We start from the raw sequence: 17,700 nt of genomic DNA on the forward strand, positions 1-17,700 counted from the left end.
ATGGACTTGCCTTTGTGTTATTAGGAAATTCTGGTGAGCATTACAACTCAACTGATGCAGAAAGACATTCTTTTGCATAAAAGTCTTTTTAACATTTCTGTGGACTTTTCTGAAATATTTAGAAAAGCCAATTTCTGGCCTCACCCCGATTGGAATTACATAGCAAAGAATGGGGAGTGAGTGCCTCCTTACCTCTCCTTGAATGGCTTCAAGGGCACATGCTTTTTTAAGTTCCCTGAGCAGCACAGCTTCAAGTGAGAGTGAGTTTCCCTTGTCAGACTTTGGATTTAGTTGTTTCATCAGCTGCCTCTAATTATAGACATTGTTAAAATAGGTTTTGGTTAAAAAAATGTAGTGCTTTAAGTATGCTTTATGATTTATCTATACATATTATGTGTATCTTATAAGGATACTAAACCAGCAGACACTCTGGCAGACTCTTGAATCAACATGTTGAATTTCTGAATAAATTAAACTAAATCCAAATTTCCTAAAATCACAGGACATTAAGGACCAATAGCATCTGTGCCAGAGATGTACTGTTACTGGCTGAAAAGACCAATTCCAACAGCAGCTAACAGTCTGCTTCTTCGTACCTCAAGTTCAGAAGCATGTCCCTCCTGAGCTAACGTGGAGGGGAGGGGATCATTGTGTAGTGTAAGTTACCAGGCCGCGTGTACATTGATTCCTTTTATGATGACTGCTTAACTTCTCATTGGTTGTCTCAGAGAGTCTTCCTCATTCATGTAGCTCAGCCATTCCTGTTATTTTCAGACAGGAAAGTTCCAGAAACCTTAAGAACAAATTCTGAAAGGCCTATGAGCAAATGGTGCTGAATACTTTTAGTCAAAACGGGATTAAGTGATTATTTTAAATTCATTTTTTTTATTAGCATCTTTTCAAGTATAACAACAAACTGGAATAAGTGTTTATTTTCTATTAATAAAAAATTTTGACAAAAGTGGACTCTGGCTGCCCCCCCCACCCCCCCACCCCATTGGGATAAAAGCTTTCCAACATTGCCAGGAGCTTTCAGACACACATTAAATTAAAGAATGTGAAGTTAAGCAGCTGGGGTATAAGGTAGTATGTGATTTTCAAGATCACCCAAAGCTGTACTATCATACCAAAGTCGACCAAGTATAATAAAGATAAGACATGCACAAGGACAGATTTGCTTGATCTGCTGGCTCAGGGCCAAACATTTAATTTGCTTTTCCAAAGTCATAATCTTTAATATTCACGCCACTAGCTAAAAGCCCACTGATGGTGAAGTGTACATCAACTTCATCTTGCCCAGTACAAACTTATCCAACAGAGGCCAAGATAACATCTACAGGTGTTCCCTCTCTGCTTCTGACAGTCACCTGCATGGTCACTCCATCTGCTAAGGCCAGCCTGGACCTCACCAGTAAATCATAGCCACCTCTGTATACACCTGAGAGAAACAAGTGAGGAAAACCATATTAAGAGCTCAAAATAAGCTGTGAATAATGAATTTCATCATGCTCTGCCTGCACTTCCTTTCTATTATTTTAGTTTAGCTTTTCTAGAGTTTGTATTTGTGGTGGGAATTGAATCCTGCATACAAATTCTAAATAATCTCTTACATTCCCATGATACCAGGTGCATAGACGGTATTGAGTAATACTGACTTGGAGTACCAAAAGGCTGGAGAGTTGGTGGCATTGGTATCTGTGGGAGATATTTTGTGTTTTAGGCCAAATATATAAAGAGATCAACCTATGGAGAGCATGCAAATTAAGAAGCTAAAACAAATGATTTATTTTGACGTGGCTTCAAACTGTAACTTGTATAATGGCACAATGAGATAGTAGCAGGGCATGAAATAACCGAGCACATCCCTTCCTATTAGTTTTGCAATAAAATAAAGGGGGAATAGGGTGGAAGTCTCTTACCTGCCAGATAGAGGGAATGGGAATTCTTGTTCTCAGGTACTTTGTCTGACCTCTCACATGGCTGCATGCCCAGAAATGCAATGATGTTGCTGACAGCTTCTGTGTTGAGAAGATGGGTACAACAGTGTGAGAAAAGGCCAGCACAGGAATCTGCCGCTGCACCTTACATACTGGGAGCTGGGGTGACAGGGTGGTTGGCAAGGAGGGAGGCTGCTGGGCTAGAAACCGGCTGACTCAATTAGATGAGAAAGGTAGGATCCTGACTTTTTAAGGAATTCGTTGAAGAATTTAGAGTTCTGGAATAATAAATGTGCCTGCTAGGTTTGTTTATACTGCTACTATGCAGTACCGCAATAGCAACATTGTTCTCACCTTCAAGAGTTTTAGTAGAACTGAGGGCAAACGTCTCCTCTTTCTCAAAGGTGTCTCCCACCTCTTCCCAGGCAGCAGCAAAGTTAGGCTTTAGGACCTTCTGAATGTGGTCAGATACAGTCACTTCAAGGTCTTCTAGCTAGTGGGTAATAAGCAGGGGTCAGTAAATGAAAGTCCTTATAGTGCAGAACAAAGATGGGACAGAATAATTAATACGGTTTTATCATCCTGTGCTATATCCTTGGCAGGAGCCTGGGAAAAACTAAGTTCTCTAGTCTGGATAAACCTAACGATGTAGCCCTTAGCAAAGGTGCAAAAATAGGACATCTGGCAAGAGCCATATTCTGATGAACATCTATAACCCTGGGGTACAAAGTCACATTGCCACAACCAACCAGCTATCAAGTTCAGGCCCCATAGGGCCTTATGAACTTGACATTCATAACAGGCTGATGCTTTTTAAACTTTTTTCCTGTATTCTTTGAAGGCTTTTCAGTCTGTGATGTGGCTATATTATAAGCAAACTAAAAGCTGCTGAACAATAGAGAAAAAAAAGCAAAACACCCCCAATGCTTTAAAATTCATTGATCTCAATGAAAATCATGTAACTATTTTCATCCCTATTATAAAGACATAAAAAAGTATGAGTTTTGTCTTAACCCATCATGAAGTGGTGAATCTCAGTTCTCTTTGGCATGACACACTCCCATTACAGAGGAGGATTAATCCAGGTCCCCCTCAGTTGTAGTCTCTGAGAATAAAGACCCATTAAATTCAGGTCTTAGAAAAAATGTCCTCTTTGGGCAGAAGTCACTCAGTGATGCAAAGGAGTCAAAGTCAGTCTCCGCGCAGGCGTACTCACCACATACTCGTCGTCATACTGCTCCTCAGCTGGAACCCCAGTGTCAGGATCGCAGTCCCGGACAGTAAACTTCATGGTGCAGCTAAAGGTGCCAGCAACTGGAAGGGAAAGAGCAGGCAAGTCTCTGTTAGTGGGCAGTGCAAGCACAAAGTTTCTATCAGAAACTCAGCGTTGTGTTCTGTATTGAGTGGGATGTACACAGGCTCTATTTTCTAGGTAGTACTCAAAAGCAGCATGTAGGTTGGTCAGAAAGGCAGTCTCACAAATAAGATTTTAAAATCTATTCCCCAGTGGGGGTTACAATAGTACAGAAAAAGATATTATAGGCAAAACTGTTTTCATATTTGTATAAAGAAAGAAGCAGGGGCGGTACTTTTCAGGGCTTTTTGCCAAGACTGTCAAAATTGGCAGTTTTAAATGTAAGAACCAGTAGTTCAGAAGTTGTTTACTGTTTTAAATGTTTACAGTTGTTTACTGTTTTAAATGTAAGAACCAGTAGTTCAGGAGTTGACAAAACAAAAAATGTCAGTGGTAAAAAAGCACACAGATCATTCAATTAACACTGATTAAATACAGCAGAATCTCAGCATTGATACTATCTTTAGATTGGACCAGCAGTGGGTCCATAGATCACAAGGACAAACTTGCTTTAGTGAGTAGGTCAGGAATGAGGTCCTAGTGTTGATAAAGTCAATGTCTTAAAATGGAAAAGCAAATGGGTGATACGTTTTGAGATGACTGGTGGAAATAATAAGAAATGGAGGTAGGGGCACATTTTTGGAAAGTGAAGTCTTCATGAAAAAGATAGTATTTCTGAACTGTCAGAAGGGGGGGGATTTATAAGTATGAGGAAAAGACATTTAAGATCGAATCCAAATTTGAGCAAATGAAGTGGTCTGGAAAAGGCTTATAGGTACAAAAAACATTAGAAATTGGGGAGTTAGAAAGTTACTTGGGGGATAGGCAAGGACAGGAAATAAATGACTCAGATATAATGGCCATATATGACAGGCTGGGTAGTGAGACTTTCACCTGCTCAGTCTTAATTTTAAACTGCCTCCCTCCATCCAAACATGTAGTAAATGTCAATACATTTTGTAATGTAATGTTGACATTCTGTGTACAGGTGTAAACTAATGTGCTAGACCCTTAGACAAAAAGATGACTGAGACATGACCTTTCTCCAGGAGGATGACTGTCTAGGAGTTAATAAGTAAGACTATGAGTGTTTGAGAGATCTACCTATATACCTATGACATTACAACTCAATGCCATAAATTCTTTAGTAGAAGTTTTAATAGCTGTGTGGAAGTGCAGGATTAACAGCCTGGGAAAATCATGAAAAATCTGAAAGGATATAACAATTCAATTGGCTCTTAAAGGATGGGAAAAAGATTTGGCAAACAGAGTAAAGTACACGAGCAAACAGGCCAGAAAGGCCACAGGGTCGTTGGAAAGAGAGATATGCTAATGCACAGGTGCTGAGGAAAGAACTTGATTGGGAACACATTTGAAATACTTGGATATATCAAATATTGATAGACGACATATTTTCCAACAGGATTTGGTGAGCTGAGGCAGTCAAAAGAGTGAAATGTTAAGAGATAATTAAAGCCACTGGTGGGAATTCTATGAAGAATAGGTCTGAATTCAGAGAAAAAATGAATTTAAGAGTATGATGAACAAAGATGATGGTAGTGGGTTGACCCATATAGGAAAGAGTGTACCTATAGAGACCACAGAATCTATTTCAATGCAATAGCAGGTTAATGAAAGAATGATCACGGTTAAGTTAAGGTAGGGTTTTCTACAGGAGGAAGAAGAAGGAATAAAGGAGTGTAAGTTAACACAGACCCAGAATGGGTCAGCTGAGGTATTTGAAAAAGAGAGAGAGATGGGACAAAGGTCATGATCAAGTAAGAATGGAGAGGCAGAATAGACAAAAAGTAATACAAGATTATATGAACCCCAGTCTGGTTCTGATTAAGCAGGGAGGGTACAAGCAAGTGGGGAAGAGGAATAAGGAAAAACACTCAGGAACACTGGGAGATCACAGCCTGGGGCAAACCGGTTGAATTTTATGTATGAGTAAAGCTGGAAGACACGCATAAGTAAGTGTGAGGAATGGATTAGGGAAGCCAATAGGAATGGTATTAGAGAGAGAATGTTCCTGAAACTTTTGTGGCAAATTTAAATTTACTGGTTTGGTTGATAACAATGAGAGGTTACAGGGAATCTAAGGTGGACTTTAATAAAAGTGATTGGTAGCATTCTGTCAGTGTTGCTAGAACAGTTGACAAACATTGGGTGATGAGGAGAGGGGGCGAGAGGGGCCTTTCTGTGGCAAGAGAACAGCACTGAATCCATGGCCATAACATAACAGCTTCATGAACAAATCCAGGCAGGTCACCAAAGGGAGTAAGGGAAGAATGCCCTGAAGATCTACATTAAAATTGTTCTCAGAATGAGAACTTGTCCTAAGAGCACTGACTAATAGTGAGAGATGCTTACTGAGGAGACTTGCATGAAAAGAACACAGAATTAGAGAAGAGGTTGATGCTGGAAGCTAAGTAAGGATAGAGACATGTGAATGGCTGGGGGCAGAACATAAGGCCTGGCAAATGGCAGAATTGCCAGGTCTCAACCACTGGTGAGGAGACTATGGGGTTATAAATAAGAGGTGGGGTTATGAAGAGAGTCCAGAACACTTTGCTGTTAATAATAAAAGGATGTGGTCAATGGGGCAGAAATTAGGGTAGAAAGAATGGATCTGAAATAAGACTAAATGCAGCAATTCACGCAGGTCTGGACAGGACTCAGAAGGAATGGGTGCAGTATAGTGTGCAGGAAATCAAGGAAGATGACAATGAGTGGAGCCATGAGTGCAAAAATGAGGGGTGTATACCTACCAGGAAAGAGTGTTGAGTCCATGGGAATGCTACACACACAGCAGGAGGGATGCTGAAGAAAAGGTTTTCTCCAGGAAAAATACAGGGGAAAAGGAGGAAAAACACAGAAAGGCAATGTTAAAGTTGCTCTCACATGAAAAGTAGCTAGTAAGGAATGACAGACATCAACTGGAAGATAGGATAGCATTCTTGGGCCACAAGTCATGATGCAGTAAGAAAGAAAAGAGGCTAGAGGCAAAGAAGAGGAAATACTGTATAGTGGAGGGCCTATAAGGCAGAGCAAGTGTGGAATAAAGAACTAGAATGGGGAATCCTATCAGAACTCACAACAGGTCATGGGTCACATTTCGGGTGTAAAGACCATATTGCAAAGTGTGACGAGCAAGGACTTGGGTAGGAGGCAGTAGTAGACTAGCTCTTGAAGCACCAGTTGAGATGGAAATTGTTAAAGGACTTACGTTATAGGAAAGTTTACAAGGAAGCTGATTAAGATGAATGCTGATAAAAAGCTGTTTTTGGCAACATGAGATACTAGGTTTGACTTGTGAGGGGGTGTGAATAGATAGGTTGTCCAGAGAATCGATTGTTGTATTATTAGATGGGGAAAGGATGAACATTAGGAGGGAAGATACCTGAAGATAAGGATTCTACATCCATTCCTTCTGTGGAGAGATGGTGAATGGGAAGGATGATGGATAGTTAGGATATCGTAGTTGACTGCATAGTGTGCCATTAAAGTTGGTTTCTCTTAGAAGTTCCTCTGCCACGTGAGGACTGGCTAACAGTGACAGGCATTTCCTAGGGGACATATATGGAAGTATCACAGAGGAGGAGAAGATGGAGGCTAGAAGCTAAAAACAGAGAAAGGATGGAAGATTTAAGGTGGGGTGCGTAATGTAAGGTGTGAGTAGGGGAGGGCATTAAAGAGGGCCATATGAGGAACACTGGAAAATGGCAGAGTTGCATAGTAAGTAGAGAGAGGTGAGCTAAGCTAGATTACAGCCAAAGGAGAGAGAATGTGGGGAGGACGTAGCTAAATAAGAATTGGTGCTATGAGGGCGTGTGCCCTTGGGGAATCTTATCTGAAGCAACAAGTGTCACCAACAGAATGAAGAGCTACAGAGTCTAAGTGGGGTGGGTCTCAGCCATGGCCAGTCATAGGAGTCCTGTGAAGGTCTATTGACCTGGGAGGGCAAATGTAGTTAAAACAGTGTGGAGGAAGCAAGGAAGACGAAAGAAAAGACTACTGAATCTGTCAGAAATTACCTAAAGATGGTAGCTGAAAAAACAAGCGACTGTGAAGGTAACAGGTCTTCTCTAGGATCAATCAAGGAAAAGAATAGAAGAGCCTGCAGAAGAGATGGGGTCATTTGATGATTGACAGGAAGGATATGGTGCCATATTTGCATCAAAGATCACAATTAAATGGGAAAGATTTAGAGAACTTGGAAACCATGTAAAGAGAGTACCACATGAAGAGTAGTTGAGAGTAGGTGGTGATAAGATGGGCATGGGCAGGTAAGATGAGGAGTAGAGTTTGCCAGAATAGGGAAAGACACTCTAAGATCTTACAGTGGGTCTATTTGGTCAAATGTTAGGCGTTAATGCCAGACTTTTGAAAGGAGTATATAAAATGGTAGTGAGTATCAAAAAGTAATGGGAAGTTTTGGGGGGAAGTTTTAATTAGGAGGATTAGCAGGAGATGGATCAAAGATGAACCCTGATATAAAACTGGGGCAGCAACCTTAAGAACACCAGCCTAATCTCTGAGTAGTTTGTCGCATGGATGACTGATGTTAGGAGAGGAGTGGCTAGAGATGATGTTGGAAACCTAATTCAAGAGAGAAGCTTCATTTGTTATTTCCGTGTACAGATGGTAGGTGCAAATACATGTAATTAATGATGTGGAAAGGCAAACCATCAAAGGGACATACGAGTGAGTATTATGTAAATGCCACATTAAAGTTACTCTTCAAATTTACTGTCATGGGAAGATTTTCCGAAAGTGAGAGACAGCTACTGGGGAGAGAACCAGGCTTGGGAGTGGTGTTCAGGAGGACACTCAGTCCACTGGGAAGAAACATACATGGTAGCTAAAAGAAGGGAGGCTGCAGATAAGGTATCGTATTTCCTTAGAGCAAGATAAGTAAGGAGGAGAAAAAGAATGAATGCGAGAGCAGCATTACAGCTTCCCCAGATTAAATGGTCATTTGAAGAATGGCAGGTATTGCCTGAGGGAGAAGGCCCCACAGTTGGGCTAAAGACATGCAAGAAGAGGAGCACAGTTCTGAGTAGGTGGCCTGGTAATAAGGGAAACCACATGCACCGTAAAGATGCCCAGAATGGGGAATCCTGTCAGACAGGAGAATAGCCCTGATAGGCCAAATATGTTGGCTAGAAGGCCAGACTGCCGTGACTAGTATATGTAATGGGAGACAAATGAAGGCCTGAAAAGGAGTGAGAGTCAGAAGTCGATTCACTTTTGCTGCATTGGTGGGAAATTTTTAATTAATGGGCTTGATGGAGAGGAAAGTTCAGAGCAGTGCTTTTTAAAATGTGTTCTATCAGCATCACGTAGGCATTTGTTAGAAATGTAAATCCGTCAGCCCCACCAGACCCAATGATTTAGAAACTCAGGGTAGGGCCCCAAGCACTCTGTATTTTTAACAAGCTGCTGTTTGAGAACCACTACTTCAGAAAGGGCAAATCAAGAGTAATTCTAATAAAAGTCTGCTTGCAACCTGTTATATTAGGATTAGCAGAAAATTTAGAGAAGGAACTGAGGAAACTTGTAAAAAAAAAAAGATAGTAAATAAGAAGAGATGGGAGACTAAAACAAAGGAAAGGGGCGGTATGAATTAGGCAAAGGTAACTTGCAGGAGAGCAACATGGCCGGTGGGTAAAGGCATTAAAGAGTGTGGGAATGAGGTATGCCAGGATGTGGGAGAGCAGGCACTCTGGTAGACTGATTTTATGTTAATCCAGGTCACCACAGAAAGAAAGGGACTATGGCTAAATAAGAATTGAGGTTAGAGGGGGAGCTATTCAGGAAGCTGGGTGGATGTGGGAGGGACCTGTAATCCGGCCCACATTGTCTCAACAGTGAGCGCTAAATATGAGGTGTTTGTTTATCCAGAAGAGACTACTGAGTCTGTGGAAATGGTGTGTATTTATATAGTCTGTGAATGAAGGAGGGTGCTGAATATAAGGTAGAGTTTTTATAAGGCAAAATAAAGAAACAGAAGTGACACAGCAAAGTTAAAATTTCTGCCAGGTGAGAAGATATCACTTAATATTGACACAGAGATTGTCAGTGACACTAACTGGAGGTGTATGGCACGGGCCAAAGGTCACGATGGAAAGGAAGAAGACAGGTGAGAAGGGAAAAGCTTGTCTAAATAGAAAATTGGTTTTGAGTAAGGGAAAGAGTGGGGATCAGGAGGGGAGGAAACCTCAGAAAGATTAGGCATTCATCACTGTGAAAGGCTAAGATATATGGGGGAAATTGGGAGGAATGAACGTTCTATCAGAGGGATACAACAGATATACTCAGAAAGTAAGGGAACACTAGGATATGCAGAGTGAGAGGCGCTACTGAGGAGACATATGAAGAAATAGCTAATAAAGAGCAAAATATGGAGGTTGGAAGCTAAATAAGGAGAGGGAATGTACAAACTAGTCTGGGGCAGAACAGGCAGTGTAGAAAAATAGGGAAGGGCATTAAAGAGGGAGGGCTGAATGGGGACATTAGGAAATGGGAGTTGGAGATTTGTCAGAGTTGTACATGAGCAAGGAAAAAGTGAAGTTAAAACCGAAATGTAACTGTAAGATTGGGAGGAGGAGGCTCTGTTGTTCAGGATGTTTTGTTGGAAAAATACTGGAAGTGACGGGTGTGGTCAATACAGTGAAAGGTCAGAAAGAGGCTGAGGGATGGATGTAAAAGGTAGGCCAGTGGCAGGAATCATGTGGATATTTATGCTGAACTGTGAGGACAAATGAATGCAGGAAAGCATGAAGGACATAAGGGGAGGTGGCAGTGGGTTGAGCAGTGAGTGCCCAACCGAAGAGGAATATCTGTCCAGAAAAATACCAATACCTGAAATTGGTAAGAATGGTATGTACCTGGGTGGCAGCTGAAAGAACACAAAAAAGGAAGCATGTTTCTCTAGGTCAGAATAAGGAACCAGGAGGAAAGGAAGGGGAGTGCAAAGTGAAGATTTGTGCAGATGGGAAGGGATGGTCTGTAGAATGGCAGATACTGACTGGTGGGGTACGGCACTGTACCTAGACCAAGGTTATAATCAGGTAAGGAGAGTTTGCCAGCTGAGTAATGGACACTGAATTAGAGAAGAGTTGAGAGTAATAGAGTGGCCCCAGTGCAGATCAGGTATAATAGACATCCAGAATGGAGATCTTAAAAATGTGTCTAATTGGTCAAATTGGAGGGGATGGCCCAATGGTAATGAGTAACATGCCCAACAGAGTTTTAAGGACCTGGGTGGGAATGGGAATTAGAGAGTAGACTAGCTCTTAGTGCTGTGGGTAAAGATTTTTCATTAAAAATTTGGTTAACAGGGAAGTTAAGGGAGTTTTATAAAGATGAATTCTCATAAAAAGACATTGCTAGCAACCTTAAAATATACATCAAGATTGTACAATCAGGAAGCATGGTGAATGGTTTGTCTACAGAGAAAATTATCTGTATTCCTTTAGGAGTGGTTTGGAATAATGAGGGAAGTAAACCTCAGGAGAAAAATAACAATACATATCCAATGCAATAATATAGTGACAGCTGAAATTGAGAGTTAAGATATGGTAAAGCATAATAGAATAAGAGAGGAAGGAGGGGCTTTAATGTAAGTAATGGGAGCATTGTCTGAATTAGGGTGGAGTTCCCAGTAGTCAGAATGGGAAAAAAGTAAGTAAGATCCACAGCATTTGGAGTAAAGGGGCCAGGAATGAAGAAATTGTCAGATCTCAGAAGGGGTCTAACTAGTTAAAGTTCTTGGTGTTAGAAATTGCAATGCTTGGTGCACGTGAGAGAAAAGTAAAGGCCTGCATACGAAAAGGAGTCAAACTAAACTAGCTCTTGATGGAAAACTTTTTTTAAAAAAGGATTTGTATGTATTTAAAATTCTCAAAGGCAGCATTGCGTATTATTTATGGGTATAAAATATTAAAATCATAAAAATATGTATGAGGATAAGTAGGAAATCATACAGTATTTTCTCTTAGGAGAGAGGTAAATGATTCTGAAGTGGTACAGAGGAAGTCTCAGTTATATGTGCAGTATTTTATTTCTTAAAAAAACCTTAAATACAGCAGAGAGTTATGATAAAGAAGTGGGGTAGCAGGTTTATGAATTTGTATGAAAATTTTACTAAAGGGCTTGGTTGATCAGAACAAGTTAGAGGGGGAAGACTGGAATGAATCTTGACGAAAAGCCCCTGATAGCAACCTGAAAGACTGATTTGACCAACTAGAGAGTGCAGGTGGGAGGTTATCCTGTGAGAGGATGATCTATATTTGGTAAGAAGTAGGTAGGAATCATTAAAGGAATAAATCTCGAGTGTATACCTCTAGGAAAAAACAATGCATACCTTACTATGATTAGAGATGGAAGCTGAAAATATTACAGATGTTAATATACATAACAGGAAATAAAAGAAATCAGGAAGAACTTGTTGAAAGATGATGTTAAACTTTGCTCAGAAATTAAAGTACTATGTTAGAACTGGCTGTAAGTGAGAACCTACTGAGATGTGTACTCAAAAACAGAGGGAAGGAAAAAGATAGAAATTTGGCCTGAAATCTTAGTAAGGAGAGGGAGTGTAGGGTCTAGGCTGCACTGCAGAGTATGCAGTTTTGCAAAAAGTTAAACAAGGAAGACATTAAAGAGGGTTAGTTAGAGGAACATTAAGAGATTCCAGAATTGGAAGCTCAGGGAAGAGCTGTATGGTAGGCCAGATCCTAACCAGCTGAGGAAAGAGGTGAGACTATGGCTAAATAAGAACTGGAATATGGTATGTTGCTGCCCAGAAAGGTTTGTTGGAAAAAGATTTAAGCAATTGGTATAGTCAACAGAATGAGAGGTTAGAGAGATTAAATGTGAGGGACTTAAAATGGGCCGAGCCTGAATCCTAGGTAAAGTCCAGAGTAAATGGAGGGTAGAAGCAGATTCAGTACAGAGTGGGCAAGTAGGGAAGCTGCAAGAAGGTTGTACCATGAATGCTGAGTATCAGAAGTGTACAGATCTAGAATAGGTGAATACATGCACTGGATGATATCGCTGAAAGAAGGAATGCTGGAGGAAATTTAGGGAGTTTGCCACAAAACGAGAAAGGGAAAAAGAAGAAAAGAAAGAGAAGCACAGTGTTCAGGTTGCTTGTGGATGGAAAGACATTTGAATAGTCACAGTGAGGGAAGAAATGGCTACTGCTTCATACTAAGGCAAAGGTCATGACAGAATAAAAAAACAGGGTGGCAGGTATGTAAAGAGGCACTGTATGAATTAGCAGTTCTGAGTAGCTGGAATAGCAGCAAGACAGATCAGGTGTGCATGAAGGAAATGAGTTGTCAGATTTCAGAGCTGCATGAAGAATAAGAGGGGACTGGGGCCTGTTGTGTATGCTGGCTTTGCAGCCTTAGTGGGAAACTTAATCCATCTCCTAACTTCAGGCATAAGGTAAACCCTGATAAGAATCCATTGGTGAAAACCTTAGAAACATCACCACTGACCTTTTATAAGGTGTTGATTGGGTATTTTTTCCACAGAACAAAGGAATGCTATTGGTTAACGAGTGGTTGGGGTCATGATGATGTAAACCCCAAGAGAATAATCCTGCCTTCACTGCTATATTATAGAGTCAGTGGGTGAACGATATGTAGGATGTTTAATATTGGGTAGGGCAAATATTCAAGAGTTAGGCAGGAGCTGCCTTGTAAGTACGATGTTAAAGTTGCAGAGTAGCTGAAGAGTCCTGTTAGCTTGCACTCAGGCCTGTGGGGATGGTGTATGCTTGTTGCAGTCACAGTTCTCCTACCGATAGGCCGACTTCCTGTGCTCAAGATTTTTAAATGTGCATTATTGCTATCATCTTCCCTATAATATGTGTGCAGCAACTGAAGCAGTTCACCAGTTGGTAAGTAAATGTTTCCACAATGTTTCTTATTTATGTATTTCAGTTAAAAAACACATATGCATTTGTTTATCTTGAAAACCCTTCAACAGTCCTTGTGGTGTAAAAGGAGACTGGAGTCACATTCTTATGTGGTAATAGGGCATCATTTTGTACTCCATGTAAACGTGTACACTGGTGGATGAATTATATGTTAAGTAATTGTGTAGGTGTTCTTTAAAATGGTTTATATTTTAAGAAATGCTTAAAAGTCTTTGTAATAGTATTTTTGTAATGGTTGAGAAATACGTTGGTTTTTTTTAAAAGGGAGATGGTTAAGGACTTTTGCAAATTTAAGATAATTGCAATATGAGCGCTTATTAACAAAATTTTTTATTTGGCATATTTTAAACAAAGGATAATGAAAAGTGCTGGTACTTGTAAAGCAGTTGAGTCAGGAAGAGCAGCATGTGGTGAGGCAGTTCTTAAAAGGACTAGAGGGAGGAGCTAAGGTGATAAATAAAAATGAGACTTGGGAGGACAGTGTCCAGGAAAGTATGTTTGCATAAAATAGTGTGGTCAGTAGAGAGAGAGGTTACAGGAAGGTTTAGTCAGGTGGACCTAAAACAAGGCAGGTTGCAGGAATCCTGACAAGGAATAAACAGAACACCAAAACCATTTAGAAAAATATGCAGGAAAGAAGGAATATGGAAATGGATTGGGCAATGAATGTAGAATAAAATGAGGAAGCAAAGAGAAAGGTATTAGTGAGTGTATGAAAATAATAAACCCTGATATGGACAATTAATAAAAGGTAACAGAGGAAAAAAATACAACAAAGTAAGTGGACCTTACCTTTAGATGGGAAAGGTCATGTGAGGAATGACATACTGAAAAGCAAGGCTTGGCGCCATACTTGTATCTAATGGAACAAGGAAGAGTATAGATGATTGAACTAAGTAAGAAGAGCACCATATGGATTAAACAACATTTATGGGTGACTAGAGTAAGTATAGGGTAAAACAGCTTCACAATAAGGAAACCCAGAAACATGATCGCTGGAGAAGGACTCCATAAATCCAGGAAATGGCTATGTGATTAAAGACAGCCAAACACACTGAAAAAAGTGAAGGCAGGATGGAAGCAAGTCAGAAGGCACCCGTGTGCATTACAGTGAAGTACTAAAAAAAGGCAAGATGGGAAGATACTGAGGTGTATGTTTAATCTACTTCCAAACTAAGGAGGGGGAAAAGAAGTGAAGAAATGGATAAAGAGGAATTCAGTTGACATGGGTGAAAAGGCGTCATGGAATGGAACTGAAAAGTGCACACCCATGTCTAGATAGGACTTGTAACTTCCTTAGAAAGATGGCACTGGACAAGTTAGGGAACGGGAGTGGGATGAAGCAGAGGGTTAAAATATGGCAGATGGACAGGTACAGAATAGATGTGAGAAATTAGAAGTATACTTGGGACAAAAGGAGTCGCAGAGAAAAAACAAGAGCAAAAATATCCTCAATAATAATGGATATAAAAGAGGAACAGAGGAAATTGTATGGATTACACTTTGTACAGAGACACTGAAAACGTCAGAGAAGTGTGAAAGCAAAGAATGATAAGGAAACAGCAAAGAGTAGGGAAATTATGGTAGTTGGACAGCGAATCTTGACAAGCCTGTCAGAGCACGTAAACTTAAAAGAAACGAAGAATTAATGAAAGAAGAAACTGTCCGGAATGGGAATGAGAAGGAAATCAGGCTAAGAAGGAGGAAGATAAGAGTGGTATGTACATTTTTATAGCTGAGTTCAAGGAAGGTTCAGATTTTCAAGATGTATAAGAAAAAGAAGTTAAAAGACTCTGGCATTGAGAGTAGAATAGAAGAACAAGGGATGGAAGAAGAGGGTTAGAGCATGTACTGCAAAATATTAAAGAGGAGGAGTAGTGCTCCAGTGAGTAGTTTTCCAAACTTCTATCAGAACGAATTAAACACTAAGTACTTTGAAAATAAGTAAAATTAAACATTGGAATGAATGAGGCATAGAAAATGAAGTTCAGTAAAAAGAAACATCACACTCAACAATAATGATTTTTGATGAAGAGGGAGGACGGACCTAAGGAAATGAAAAGTATTACTGTGTGGAAGGCTGGGGTTTGGGGGCATGCCGGGTGTCATGGACTAGGGAAAGGTATGTGGGGATTCCAAGAAGACAGTACTGGGCCAGTGAGAGAGTAGGGTTAGTGCTGGGAACCGGGGGATGAAGGGTCAGTGGCAACAGCAGGAGCCTAGAGGCGCACAGGGAGGGTGCAGCCCAGGGAGGCAGGCAGGCTGGCTTCCACACAGTGATTCTTCCCTGGGGTTGGGGGTAGTCCCACCCGAGGGCGCGCTGTGGGCATGGACCCCAAGGCAGGCCTATCAGACCATCTGAGGGGGAGCAGTGCCCTGCTCACAGCAAAAACAAAACAAAACAAAAATCCACAAAAAGCAAACACAAAAACATGCCTGACAGATGAGGTGTAGGCTGCCTCGGGGGTCATGCATCCCCGGGTGAGAATCACCGGGTGGACGGGGCAGAGAGGAGAGCCGGGCAGCTGAGTCAGGGCAGGTGGAGGCATCAGAGTCAGGACTGTCAGACGTGGGGAGAAGGACCCAGGGGCAGGCAGACAGCGAGCACGTGGATCTGGCCCACAGGGCAGCTGGGGTGACAGGGGCAGGGGGGTTCACTTCGGGGGTAGGGAGGGCAGCGCCAGCGTGGTGGCCCCGGGGCAGAGGAAGCTTGAGGAGTAAGGCCGAGAGATGGGGGTGTGACTGAAGGAGGTGGGTTTGTGCAGATGTGAGCAGAGGGCACTGGACGGATGTCCTCACAGAGGAAGGGGCCGACGGGACGGGAGACACGTGAAGGAGAGCATCTGGAGAGAAGCCAGCTGGGAAGGAAGGAGGAGGCGAGGAGGAGGCGTGGATGGGGTACCCAGGGCTCTGTGCGGGTGGGGACGAGGGTGGTGCTGTCGGGCAAGGGGCTGGTGGGCACGGGGGCAGCACGGAGGGCAGCACGCAGAGGTGCTGTGGTGAGAGGAATAGGGTAGACTCAGAGGAAGAGGCTCCCCGAGACCCTGAGACCATGTCAGAAGAGTGTACCACGAAAGGGGTCTGGATGGGAACGGGAGGGGTCACGGGAGGATGTTTGGTGGGAGGCAGGCTGGGCAGGGGGAAAGCACAGCCTGGGTGCAAAGGGAGGTGAGCATGGGTTGGTGGGTGGGGGTGTGGATTCAGTACAGTGTGTGTGAAGTAGAGATGACTGACCTGGGCTGAGCAGAGTGGGGGGATCAGGAAGGGAGCACACAGCAGAGACCACTGAATCCAGCCAGGCGATTCACAGGCGATGCTGGGAGAATGTGCCACGGCTCAGGACATTTCCTTTGCTGTGTGTGTGGAGAGAAGCCAGGCCCGGGAGGAAGGAGCAGGTGGGCAGTCTGGAAGAGGCAGGAGACTATGGCAGAGGAGACGTGGTCCAGGGGCAAGAAGAGTGAGGAAGGGCAGGCGATGGCACCTCATAGCTAGGGCAAGAGGTGCCTGTGGAGAGGATCAGGGGACACGCTGCATGAAGATGGGTGGCAAGAAGCCAGAAGGAGGGAGTGGACATGGAGAACCCAAGGTTTTTGCTTGTCAAAGTGGGAGAAGGGTATGATGAAGCCCATGCAGAGGGTCCCAGTGTTGGTAAGGTCAGCAAGGAAAGCGCGAGATGAGTTTGAGGTGGTAAATGATGTTCCCCGTAGAGCCACTGGACAGCTCTGTCAGGGCAGGGCACGATGAGGTGATGAGCAGTGACACAGAATCCCAGAGGAGCAACAGCCTTCTCCATAGTAGCTGACCTGAAGGGGCAGGGGGTTTTGGGGTGAATTCAGACAGCATATGAATTCAGTACAACACCCTGGGAAGAGGAGGATGGCAACAGAGGGAATAAGAAGTGGGAAACAGATGTGGGGGAAAAGACTACTGAATCCTTTTCAGAGACAGGCGGGTGGTAGGAAAAGTAGGCTGTGATGTTGGAGATGAACCATGGGGTGTCTTGACAAGAGTGAGAAAAAAAGCCTATGATGAGCTGAGAAAGGAAGTGACACTTTTCAACTGAATCCATGCTGCGCTATTCCTGAGGTCTATAAAGGATAGAGGTCTAATACGCGGCAGGACTCTCCACACAGGGAAGCTGGGTGGTAAGGGGGACATTCAAAACCTGTGGGATGCATAGGTCTAGTCTTAGGAGATTACGTGGGCAACAGGGGGCATGAAGAGAGGGCAAAGGGTGGGACAGCTGAGACTGGGGACTGAGGGGCTCTTGATCATGAGGCATGAGCTGATGGGCAACTGAGAAGACAAGGCATAATGGGATGGAGAACACGAGGAGGGTGTTGAAATCTGTCTGTTGGGGTTGTGAGGGGAACATGGCTGAGATAAAGAGGGCAAAAGAAAGATCCTGATGGTCTCAGTGGGGAGATGAAGTGCAGGGGCAATGGCTGGGGTCGCAT

General features: G+C 42.6%; 1 protein-coding gene across 1 annotated transcript in view; it reads right to left on the reverse strand.

Moving 5' to 3' along the window:
• Window positions 1-24: 24 nt before the first annotated feature.
• Window positions 25-17,700, reverse strand: part of COPG2 (COPI coat complex subunit gamma 2) — a 111,560-nt gene continuing 93,884 nt past the window's right edge. Inside the window, exons 21-24 of the mRNA XM_036909016.2 lie at window positions 3,154-3,251; window positions 2,292-2,430; window positions 1,920-2,018; window positions 25-1,438 (exon numbers count right to left, since the gene is read on the reverse strand). Coding sequence (XP_036764911.1) covers window positions 1,308-1,438; window positions 1,920-2,018; window positions 2,292-2,430; window positions 3,154-3,251 — 467 coding nt within the window. The 3' untranslated portion in view covers window positions 25-1,307. The remainder of the gene's footprint in view (window positions 1,439-1,919; window positions 2,019-2,291; window positions 2,431-3,153; window positions 3,252-17,700) is intronic.

This window comes from Manis pentadactyla, chromosome 7, assembly GCF_030020395.1.
Source record: "Manis pentadactyla isolate mManPen7 chromosome 7, mManPen7.hap1, whole genome shotgun sequence".
NCBI classification, from domain to species: domain Eukaryota; kingdom Metazoa; phylum Chordata; class Mammalia; order Pholidota; family Manidae; genus Manis; species Manis pentadactyla.